The sequence below is a fragment of the Phacochoerus africanus genome, chromosome 11 (genome assembly GCF_016906955.1).
Source record: "Phacochoerus africanus isolate WHEZ1 chromosome 11, ROS_Pafr_v1, whole genome shotgun sequence".
In the NCBI taxonomy this organism is placed as follows: domain Eukaryota; kingdom Metazoa; phylum Chordata; class Mammalia; order Artiodactyla; family Suidae; genus Phacochoerus; species Phacochoerus africanus.
Window position 1 is genome coordinate 41162918 of NC_062554.1, and position 12852 is coordinate 41175769.

The 12852-nt window shown below is 38.3% G+C and overlaps 1 protein-coding gene across 1 annotated transcript in view; it reads left to right on the forward strand.

Annotated features, from left to right (window-relative positions):
* The first annotated feature begins 1975 nt into the window (after window positions 1–1975).
* Window positions 1976–12852, forward strand: part of HTR3B (5-hydroxytryptamine receptor 3B) — a 35467-nt gene continuing 24590 nt past the window's right edge. The window contains exons 1-2 of the mRNA XM_047754356.1: window positions 1976–1987; window positions 3845–4018. Coding sequence (XP_047610312.1) covers window positions 1976–1987; window positions 3845–4018 — 186 coding nt within the window. The remainder of the gene's footprint in view (window positions 1988–3844; window positions 4019–12852) is intronic.

Consider the following 12852-nt stretch of genomic DNA (forward strand, 5'->3'; position numbering starts at 1 on the left):
TAAAAATCCTGAATGTTGAATTTAAAGGATAAAAGCATATCTTAATTATAAAAATGAAAACAGAGGAAATTTCATTAAATGCCAAATGGGTTTCTTCGCAGAAAATAATTGTGAACATTAAACTAAGTAAGATAAAATAGAAAAATGAAGGTTAGAAAACAGAAGAAATCCTTCTTAATGATTTCTCTTTCTAATGTTTTGTATTACGCTTGATTTTTGTTCTAAGTGTGGCAGAGAAAGTGTTTTAATAGTGTCTCATAATCAGTGCTTGACCATAAATCATAATGAGAACATTTGTTGCAGAAAAATTCATGCTTTGGAATTTTTACTGGGTTCATACAAAGATAATTTGTAAATATAGGAGCTCTTAACCCACCACCAATTCACAGAAGCACTCAGGAGGCAGTTTGCTGGGGTAGGAGGCCTGGATTAAAACCATTTAGTTCCTCCCACATGACTCATCAGCCTTGTGACCCTGGGCAAGTCAATTAACCTCTTAGAGATTCTGTTTCCCTGGAAGTTAACTGTTTTGTATATACATGAAGACCAAATAAGATCACACTATGAAATTGTAATGTGCAAGGCAAATGTAAGATATCATCAACCTGAAAATATACAGACACAGAAAATAACAATGGGCTAATATTCTCAGGAACAGTCACTGTAAAAGCTTGGCCTTTGGGTCCAGATCAGTCTTGTTTCAATTCCAGGCTCTTCTCTTGCAAGCTGTGTGATCTTCCGCAGTACTAACCTCACCAAGCCTATAGTCGCACACCTGTAAGTGGCTCCACATAGGGCTGTAGAGTGCTTCTCTCATCAAGCTCCTGCAGAAGTTAAATGAGATAATTCATGTAAAGGGCTCTTGGCCCAGCACCTAGCATACAGCACGTTATTTAATCAGGATTAGATATTCAACAGTACCACAACCTAAGTCTCTCTTTCCTTGTAACCTCTCAGATAAATGTATGACTCTGTTATAATCCTAAAGATGATATGCTCATGAAAGCAAAAATAGTTCTTTTCATCAAAGTGCCCAGAACACTTTAAGATAGGTAGGTATGTGTATTTCATGGAAACAAGGAAAACAAAGGAATTGTTCTACTGTATTCTTATCTTCTAAAAATCTCTCTTCACCTAAAAGTGCTTCACAGCTCAGTTCCTAAAACATTTCAGTTTCCAGAAATCTTACAAGTGAATTATTCGAAGCTGATTATTAGCATTCAAGGAGGCAGTACTGGTGAGGAATCTTTCCTGGGTCTGTTGATAGCTTCCATCAGTGTCTGTTGAAACATCACTGAACTGTGAGTCATTTAGTGCTTGTGTGAATGTCACATTAGCTTTCAAGGGGCATAATTTACCGTTAATTAATGGTCACTTAAATCCTTAATCTCTCTCCTGTAATTGATCTTTCTCCTCAGGCAAATTTGCATTCATAGTAGAAATGTAATTTATTATTTCTTCCCATTTTACACAAAGAACTCTTTCCCCCGTAGTTGATTTAAGCACACTTCCATGTGCTCCCTATTTTTCTCCCATCACTGCCTGTTTCTCTTTTGTTCCTATTTCCAGCTTCCAGAACATTCTCTTTTTACCCAAAGACTTTGGCACACTCTAGAAAATAGGTGTTCATCCACAGGGGACCTATGGGTTGTTTCCTAGCAAAGGAATCAGAGGGGAATTTGAGTTTCTGGGAGCAGAGGGTGCAGGGAGCACACATTCATGTCTCAGAATTATACCTTAACTCTGACTCAGGTCGTTTCCTGTGTTGAAACACGCATATTTCAGTGTTTCCCCGACTGGGGCTTGGATTGCGAGCGTCCAAGCAACGTAAACGTGAAGCTGCCCAAAGCCGAGGTCACCCGCTTTACTTTGGGCTCCAGATTTCTCTCCTCTGGGGTTTGCCAGCAAGAAACAACCTCAGGTAGAGAGATTCGCAGCACCTTTTTTGACAATCACAGTTCACAAAAAACTGAAGATGAGGCCTGATGTGAGCGAGGCCCCCACCTTAGTCCTGCACGCCTGAATAGCGGCTGCCACTTCCAGCGTTTTGTGGACTGAATAGTTAGGGAGGTGAAAGGTCATTAGATTCCCAGCTCGGATGGTAATGAGTGAATATTCCACTGCCCACAATGAGTCTGGAATTGCACCTCCAGCACCATCGTTAGCATTTTGGTCACACTGACATTGATAAATCATAGAAATTGCTGCCTGTGGCGGCAAGTGACACAGCATCATTCATAAAGAAATGGGTATCAACAGGATCATCGCATGGGGAGAAGATATCTCATTTACAGTTACCTGCTGGATCCCTCGTACTGTCAGCAGCTCATCAAAATAACCATCAAAACCGCTGAGAGCTGAGGTGAATTCCCGTGCAGGACGCTCCAGTTAGATTTCACTCATGCCATGTGGCAGGAGGTGTGCAATTTGCTTCAGTCCAATGACTTAGCGAAGCTTTGAATTCCCCAGGGGCCAGCGAAGCTGGTGAACAAAATATCTTTTTGCAATTCCGAGAAAGCCCTCACAGATTTGTCACTTCCAATTGCTGGTGCTCATTTCTCTTGCTTCCTTTCCCCTGGCCTCCCCCAGCCTCAACACCAATCAAGATTCCTGAATTGTAGGAAATGGCTCCCTGGAACCACAGAGAATTTTGCCCAAATAAGATCTCATTTTCTGACAAGTGCATTTTAAGACAGACAGAGGGGCAAATTCTGACAAGTGCATTTTAAAACGGACAGAGGGACAAAATGGATATATTTTAGAGGAGAAAGTATGAACTGGAATCCCATTATTTAGAAATCCACACAGATATTTGGGTTCACGGTTTTGACCATGTTTCTGCTCCAGTTTTCCTAGGTAATTTTGGATTACAAATGGAAAATCAAAAGAAAAATTCAAAGATAAAGTTAAGTTTTGGCTAAGTACATTGGAAGTTTCCTCCTATGTACCAGGCGGGGGTGATACAGGAATAAAGAAAGGATGTTGTCTCCAAATGTAAGATTGCTGCAAAAATAGAAATGTAGGTGCAGTTTGCTTCCTCTGAGATGGGGTTGATTTATTTTTCTTTACAATGGGATTTCTCCATTGGGCACTTGGGCCATCAGCTTACTTTATTTTTAAAAAACAGTTTTAATTGAAGTATGGTTTATTTACAGTGTTTCAGGTATACACAAAAATGATTCAGTTATACATATATATTCTTTTTCAAATTCTTTTCCATTATAGGTTATTACAAGATATTGAATATAGTTCCCTGTGCTATACAGTTAGGTCCTTGTTGTTTATCTATTTTATGTATAATAGTGTGTATCCGTTAATCCCAAACTCCTAATTTATCCCTCCTCCTCCCTTTCCTGTTCAGTAACCATGTTTATGTTCTATGTTATCAGTTTATACTTTATTATTATTTTTTTCTTTTTGGTCTCGCCTGGGCACGAGGAAGCTCCCAGGCCAGGGACTGAACCTGCGCAACAGCAGGGACCCAAGCCATAGCAGTGATAGCTCTGGATCCTTAACCTGAAGTGCCACCAGGGAACACCCAGCTTACTTTATTTTATTTATTTTTTGTGGCCACACCCATGGCATATGGAAGTTCCCAGGCCAGGGATTGAATCCAAGCCATAGCTGCAACCTATGCTGGATCCTTTAACCCCTGTGCCACAGTGGGAACTCCTCCCAGCTTACTTTAAATAAGTGTCTGCTGAAAAGCCTACCAACTGGCTATGAACTTAAGCAGATCAGGGTGCACTGAAAACTATATTCTGCTAGTAGCCACCAAGTCCTGAGCAGTCTGAAGTCTCCTAAGGATGCTACATTTCTCTTCCTTTTATCCTCATGATAACAGTTTTCTTTTCCAGGAATCCTGGCCATAGATTACCCTCATCCCAGGAGTTCTACTCTACATCAGCTCACCAAGCAGCTGTTACAAAAATATCACAAGGAGGTGAGGCCAGTTCACAACTGGACGCAGGCCACCACTGTATACCTGGATGTGTTTGTCCACGCTGTGTTGGATGTGGTAAGGACAGACCATCCTTTAGTGTCTCTTAGTCTTCTCATTTTCTTTTGTAAAACTACCTGCTATTTACGCAGGGGTCTAGAAGTCTTGAGACCCTCATTGTGCTGATAGAGAAGTTGTTCTAGGCTCATCTTAGCAGTGAATCTGGGGTAAATATTTGCTAGGCAAATCATGCTTTCTAGTCCCCAGTTTACATTGTGAGGGTTAGATAATCTAAATATATGAATTTCACAGGAGAAAATGTTTTAAGAATTGTGGTCATAGATGACAATACACATTTTATGAGTTATTGTTGAAACCAAAAGTGGTAATAGGTGTTATTTTCTACGGTTCACATTTCTCAGTGATAATAGTAGGTTTATGAAACATCTGCCACTTATTGCCACTTACAATGAGAAAAATGCGCCTTGGCATCCTGGGCTTTAAAGAAACTTTATACCTCAGGTATTTGCTAAAGATGATAGGAAGATTTGTTTATTAAAGCACGTCTTTCCTACTATGTCTGAAAAAAGGATTGTTGTGGGAATTCAATGAGAAAATGCATGTAAAGCAGCTAGCAGAAGACTCTACTAAGCCCTTAGTAGATGCTGGCCCATGTAATTATCTCTGCTTCTTTTTTCTACTTTTTCTTAATTTCAAAGTCTTCAATATCAATAGATACCAGATTGACTTTGATTTCTTTTAAAAGCAGACTTTACCGAGCTTATTTTGTTAAAGTGACCCCCAATTGTTTTTCAATTTGCTTCTCAAAATTGTTTTCTAATTGAGGTATAATAGGCAGATATTGAAATGCACAGATCTTAAGGTACAGTCCAATGAGTTTTGATGATTGTATGCACCCATATAATCCATAACCCTGTCAATCCATCTCACCTTTCCATCACCTCAGAGAGATCCCCCCATTTCCTTTCCAGTCAGCCACCATCCCCTCCATCCACAGAGATAACCCCTGTTTGATTCCCTTCATCATAGATTATTTTTGCCTGTTCTAGAACTTCATATGAATGAAAATTTGTTGTGTGTGCTCTATTGGGTCTGGATTTTTTACTCAGCATAAAGTTTTTGAGGTTCATTCGTGTTGTTATGCCTATCAGTAGTTTTTCTTTTTTACTGAAAAGTAGTATTTGGTTATGTCTGTACCATGATGTGTTTATCCATTCTTCTGTTGATAAGCATTTGGGTTGTTTCTAGTGTTAGGATATTATGAATAAAGCTGCTATGAAATTTCTGTAGAAGTCTTTTAGTGTACACATGTTTTTATTTCTCTTAGGTAAAACCTGGACGTGAAATAACTGCTACTTCTTATAGGATAGATGAACATTAAATTAGAAACTGCCAGACTGATTTACAAAGTGATTATACATTCTACACTCTCACCCATCAGCTATGAGAGTTCCCATTTACCCACATCTTCACCAGTATTAGGTGTTATCATCTTTTTATTTTAGCCATTCTGCTAAGGGTGTAGCGGTATTTCATTGTGGTTTTTCTTTATATTTCCTATGGCTAAGAATTAGGGGCTCTTTTTTATGTACTTATTGCCCACTTATTATCTTCCTTTGTGGAGAATCTGTTTAAGTCTTTTCCTATTTTTTTATTGTGTTGGTTGCCTTTTTATTATAGATTTATAGGAACTGCTTACATATTCTGGTCACAGATCCTTTGTCACCTATGTATTGCGAATGTTTGGTCTCAGTCTGTGGCTTGCCTACTCATTTTCCTAACGGGTCTTATGATGAACAGAAGTTTTAAATTTTAATGAAGTCCATTTTTAAAAAACAATTCTTTATTTATGTTTAGTGTTTTCCTACTACTCTCTAAGAAATCTTTACTACTCTAGGTTCACCAAAGCATTTTTTTTTTTTTTGAGGAACCTCCATACTATCTATGTTCCTGCATAGCAAATGCACCATTTTGTGTTCCCACTGGCAGTGTACAAGTGTTCCAGTGTTTCCACATCCTCACTAACATGTGTCTCTCTCTCTCTTTTTTTTTTTTTTGTCTTTTTGCCATTTTCTTGGGCCGCTCTCATGGCATATAGAGTTCCCAGGCTAGGGGTCCAATCGGAGATGTAGCCAGTGGCCTACACCAGAGCCACAGCAACCCGAGATCCTAGCCGTGTCTGCAACCTACACCACAGCTCATGGCAACGCTGGATCCTTAACCCACTGAGCAAGGGCAGGGACCGAACCCGCAACCTCATGGTTCCTAGTCGGATTCCTTAACCACTGCGCCACGACGGGAACTCCAAAGCATTTTCTTGTATTTTCTTTCAGAAGAGTTACAGTTTAGCTCCTTAGATTTAGTACTATGATTTATTGAGAATTAATTTTTGTAATGGTGTGAGTTATAGGTCAAGAGTTTTGCTGTTGTTTTGTGGGGTTTTTTTATTTGTTGGTTTGTTTTTGCATTTAGAAAGGATTTGTTCCATACTTTTTTTTTTTTTTTTTTTTGTCTTTTAGGACTGCACTGGTGGCATATGGAGGTTCCCAGGCTAGGGGTCGAATCAGAGCTGTAGCTGCTGGCCTACACCACAGCCACAGCAATGCCAGATCCTTAACCCACTGAGCGAGGCCAGGAATTAAACCTGCATCCTCATGAATGCTAGTCAAGTTCATTAACCCTTGAGCCACAATGGAAACTCCATTTCTGCACTATTTTTTGAAAAGACTTTTCCTTCCCCTTTGAATTGTTTTGGTATCTTAGTTGAAAATTAAGTAAACTGATAAGTGTCAGACTATTTTTCTTGAAATCAAATAGTGTAAATCCTTGAACTTTATGCTTCATTTTAAAGATAGTTTAATGTAAACCAGCTATAATAGAAAAAATAAAAATCATTAAATAAAAAAAATATAGCTTGGCTTTTTAGGACCTCTTCTACATAAATTATATAATGAGCTTGTCAATTTTCTTTTTCTTTCTTTTTTTGCTTTGTAGGGCCACACACAGCATATGGAGGTTCCCAGGCTAGGGGTCAAGTCAGAGCTACAGCTGCCAGTCTACAGCACAGCCACAGAAACGTGGATTCTTTTTTTTTTTTTAATTTGATAAGTCGATATTTATTATGTTAGTACACAATAGTAACTGATACTGATAGTGCAATCTTTTTTTTTTCCCCCGCTGTACAGCATGGGGACCAAGTTACTCTTACATGTATACATTTTTTTTCCCACCCTTTGTTCTGTTGCAATATAAGTATCTAGACATAGTTCTCGATGCTACTCAGCAGGATCTCGTGTGGCTCACAGCAGAAACGTGGATTCTGAGCCGTGTTTTTGACCTACACCACAGCTCTCGGCAATACTGGATCCCTGACCCACTGAGTGACGCCAGGGATCAAACTGTAGGATACTAGTCGGGTTCATTTCTGCTGCACCACAATGGGAATTCCTCAATTTTCATTTTTTTAAGAAAACCTGCTGGCAGTTTGTTTAGAAAGTGGGATCCACAGAGAAATTTAGGGGAGAATTGGCATTTTAACAATATTGAATTTTCCAATATTTGAATATTGTGTATCTTTTCACTTATTTGGGTCTTCAGCAGTGTTTTATAATGTTCAATGTAGAGATTTTATACATATTCCTATTAAACTTATCCCAAGTTATTTTTGATGCTGCTGTAAATATTACTTAATATTTAAAATGTTCTCGTTATTCATTGTCATTATAAAGAAATAGGGTTTTATATGTTGACTTTGTGTCCTGTGGCCTTGCAAAATTCACTTACTAATTCTAGTATTTTTTTGTAGATTATTTTCTACATATACAGTCGTGTCATCTGCTAATAGTTTTACTTCTTCCTTTCTAATCTATGTGCCCTTTATTTTTCTTATCTTGTCTTATTGCATTGCCTAAGATCTCTACTACAATGTTAATGGACGTGGTGAGAGCAGACATCCTCATATGTTCCCATTCTCAGGGAAAATTCCTTCACCATTAAGTATGATGCTAGCAATAGATTTTTCATAGATAATCTTTATCAGGTTGAAGAAAATCCCCTCTTCTTGTATGCTGATAGATATTTTAAAAATCATGAATGATATTGAATTATATCAGATATTTTTCCTCAGTCAATTTGAATGATCATACGATTTTTCTGTTTTATGCAGTAAATATGGTAAATAATTTTTTATTGATTTTCAAATGCTAAACCAACCCTGCATTGCTAGAATAAACCCCACTTGATCTTGATATCCTTTTTATATATTTCTGTATTTGAATCCCTACTTACTATAGATTGCATTTGTACTAATGAGGAGTATTAGGCTATAGTTTCATTTCTTTTCTTTTTTTTTTTGTCTTTTTGCCTTTTCTAGGGCCGCTCCTGCGGCATATGGAGGTTCCCAGGCTAGGGGTCCAATCGGAGCTGTAGCCTCCGGCCCACACCAGAACCACAGCAACTCAGGATCCGAGCCACACGTGCAACCTACACCACAGCTCATGGCAACGCCGGATCATCAACCCACTGAGCAAGGCCAGGGACCGAACCCGCAACCCCATCGTTCCTGGTTGGATTCGTTACACTACTGCGCCACGACAGGAACTCCTATAGTTTCATTTCTTGTAATGTATTTGTCTTATTTTGGTATCAGGGTTATGGTGGCTTTATAAAACTAGTTGAACAATGTTCCCTCCTCTATTTTCTAAAAGAGCTGTGTAAATGGATAATTTCCTTCCCTAATGTTTGATAGAATTCACCAGTAAAACTATTTGGGACTGGAGTTTTCTTTAAAGGTATTTAAATAGGAGTTCCCGTTGTGGCACAGCAGAAACAAATCTGACTAGGAACCATGAGGTTGCAGGTTCCATCCCTGGCCTTGCTCAGTGGGCTAAGGAGCCGGCATTGCTATGAGTTGTGGTCTAGGTTGAAGACACGGCTCGGATCCCGAGTTGCTGTGGCTGTGGTGTAGCCCAGAGGCTACAGCTCCGATTAGACCCCTAGCCTGGGAACCTCCATATGTGGCCCTGAAAAGACGGAAAAAAAAAAAATTTAAAGGTATTTAAATATAAATTGTTTGGAAAGGTGTTTAAATATAAATTCAATTTCATTAACATGTATAGGAATGTTCAAATTTTCTATTTCTTCCTGTGTTAGTTTGGTACTTTGCATTTTTCATGGAATTTGTCTATTTCACTAAAGTATCAAATATATTTGTTCATAATAGTCCCTTTTAATTATTTTAATGTCCAAAGGCTCTCCAGTGATACTGCCTCTTTCATTTCTCATATTAGTAATTTGTGTTTTCTCTTACTTTCCTTTGACCAATATTGCCCGCTGTTTATCAATTTATTTCTTTATGGAACCAAATATTGGCTTTGTCTTTTTTTATTGTTTTCTGTTTCACTGATATCTGCTCTTATCTTTAGTTTCTTTCTCCTACTTACTGTGCATTTGATTTGTCCTTTATCTAGTTTCTTAAAGTGGAAAGTTGTATCATTGATTTCAAACCTCTTTTCTTTTCCAATGCGAGCATCTAAAGTTATCAACTTCCCGCTGAGCACTAATTTAACTGCATCTTATGAAATTTTGATGCATTTTAAAATTCAAAATATAAATTATATATAACCCTTCCCCATAGCCCCATCTCTGCTAACCACAAATTTTATTTTTCTCCCTATAGTTTTGCTTTTCTAAATGCCATATAAATGGAATCATATTATATTGTACTCTTCGTTTTGGGGATTTTTGGCAGAAGTTCCCAGGTGAGGGATTAAATCCATGCCATAGCACAACCCAAGCCTCTTCAGTGACAACACCAGATACTTAACCCTCTGAGCCACATGTGAACTCTGGCTTTTTTTCCCCCCCACTTTTTGTTTTTTTAACTGTTTGTTTTTGGCTTCCTTCACTTAGAATAATGCCATTGAGATCCATCTGTGTTGTGTTGTTGCATGTATCAGTATTAGTATTCCACTGTACAGATGTACTGCAGTTTGTTCATCTGTTTACCAGTTGTTGCACATGTGATGTGGGTTATTTCTAAATTGGGGCAACTATGAATAAATTCACTGCAGAAATCTTCATATGTTTTCACTTCTATTGAATAAATACTTAAGTGTGGGATTGCTGAGTTTTATAAATCTATATTTAACTTTATAGGAAGCTGATAAACTGTTTTCCAAAGTAGCTGTATCATTTTACATTCCACAAAGTGCAATATATGAGATCACCAGCACTTGATAGTCAATCTCTTTCAGTTTTAACCATTCTAGTAAATTTGTGGTGGTATCTCAATGTGGTTTTAAACTTTTATTTCCCTGAAGACTAATGATATTGAACATCTTTCCTTGTGCTTATTTGCCAACTACATCTTTTTAAATAAAATAGTTGCTCAAATCTTCTACTTCTTAAAACATAGGGTTTGTTATTATCTTATTGGGTTGCAAGCATTCTTTGTATAGTTTTGATCTATTTCTAGATTCTATTATGTCCAACTAATGAATATATTTCTCCTTATACCAATACATGGTGTCAGTTACTGTGCATTATAGAAGTCTTGAAATCAGATAATATGAGTCTTACGACCTTATTCTTTTGTTTTAAAATTGTTTTGGGGAGTTCCTGTCGTGGCTCTGGAAACCAATATGACTAGCATTCATGAGGACGCTGGTTTGATCCCTGGCCTCACTCAGTGGATTAAGGATCCAGCGTTGTTGTGAGCTGTGGTGTAGGTTGCAGACTTGGCTTGGATCTGGACAGCTCTGACTTGACCCCTAGCCTGGGAACTTCCATATGCCATGAGTATGGCCCTAAAAGAAAGCAATAAATAAATAAATAAATAAATAAATAAATTAAATTAAATTAAATTGTTTTGACTCTTCTAGGTACTTTGCATTTCCATATCAGTTTAAGAATCAATTCATCAAGTTCTATTTTAAAAACTGCCAAATTTTTTTGTTGAGGTTGCTTTAAATCTATAGAACAATTTGAGAATCAAGGTCTTAACAATAGGCTTCCAATCCCTGATTACAGTGTATCTCTCCATTTGTCTAGTTCACTAATTCCTTCTCATAATGTTCAGTATTTTCGCTGTTTTACCTGTATCTGGTTAAATTTATCCCTAGGTATTTCACATTTTTATGCTATTATAAATGGTGTTCTAGGTTTGGGTTTATGTTTGTTGCTATCATACAAAAATACAACTGATTTGTACATATTGGCCTTGAATCCTGTGACCCTGCTATCTCATTAATTTGGGAGTCTTTTTTGTAGACTTAGATTTTTTGTGTCTTTTCTTTCCTTTTATTGCCTATTTCACTGGCTCAAACTTGTACAATGTTGAATAGAAGGGTGCACTGTTATATAAATATCAATTCAATAAATGTGTTTATAGTATTGTTTAAATCTTCTGTGACCTAAATCTTTTGCAGTTGTTCTAATAATTTCAGAGAGAGATATATTAAAATCCCCAACTATAGCTGTGGTTTGGCTATTTTTCTGCTGTTATTAGATGCATACACAGTTAAGATTGTATGTTTTCCTGATAAACAGAACCCTTTACCATTACGAAATACTCTTCTTTATCTCTGGTACTATTCTTTTCCTTGAAGTTTTGTTTTTTCTTTCTTTTTTTTTTTTTTTTTTGATTGTTTGGGGTTTTTTTTTTGCTTTTCAGGGCTGCACCAGTGGCATGTGGATGTTCCCAGACTAAGGGTTGAATCAGAGCTATAGCTGCCGGTCCACGCCACAACCACAGCAACACAGGATCCAAGCCGCATCTGCGACCTACACCACAGCTCATGGCAATGCCAGATCCTTAACCTGCTGAGCAAGGCCAGGGATTCGAACCTGCGTCGTAATGGATGCTAGTTAGATTCATTAACCACTGAGCCATGACAGAAACTCCTCACGCTTACTTTTTTTTTTTTGTCTTTTTGTCTTTTTGCCATTTCTTGGACCCCTCCTGCGGCATATGGAGGTTCCCAGGCTAGGGGTCTAATCGGAGCTGTAGTCTCCAGCCTACGCTAGAGCCACAGCAACGCGGGATCAGAGCCGCGTCTGCGACCTACACCACAGCTCAGGGCAACGCCAGAACCCCGACCCACTGAGCAAGGGCAGGGATCGAACCCGCAACCTCATGGTTCCTAGTCGGATTCGTTAACCACTGCACCACGACGGAAACTTCTCACACTTACTTTTTACATGGTATATATTTTGCCATCCTTTTTAAAAATTTTTTAAATTTTATTATTTTATTTTATTTTATTTTAATTTTCAACTTCTGTGACATTGTATTCAAAGTCATTTCTTAGAAAGAACCTGTAGTTTGGTCTTGTGCTTCTTTATTCCAACTTTTTTTTTTTTGTCTTTTGTCTTTTTGCTATTTCTTTGGGCCGCTCCCTCGGCATATGGAGGTTCCCTGGCTAGGGGTTGAATCGGAGCTGTAGCCACCGGCCTACACCAGAGCCACAGCAACGCGGGATCCGAGCCGCGTCTGCAACCTACACCACAGCTCGAGGCAACGCCGGATCGTTAACCCACTGAGCAAGGGCAGGGACCGAACCCACAACCTCCTGGTTCCTAGTTGGATTCATTAACCACTGCGCCACAACGGGAACTCCTATTCCAACTTTTTATTTTGAAATAATTATAAATTTACGGGAAGCGGCAAATAAATTTCTAGAGAGGTTCTGTGTACCCTTTGCCCAATGCCCCCCAGTGTCAACGTCTTGCATAAATAGCAATACTAGAAAATTAATATTGGTGCAATACACAGATTTCTTCTGTTTTACATGTGCTCATTTTTGTGTGTGTATGTGCACTTCTCTGTAATTGTATCATATGTGCTGCTTTGTGTAACCACCACTACTACTACATCACCTATGCAATCATCA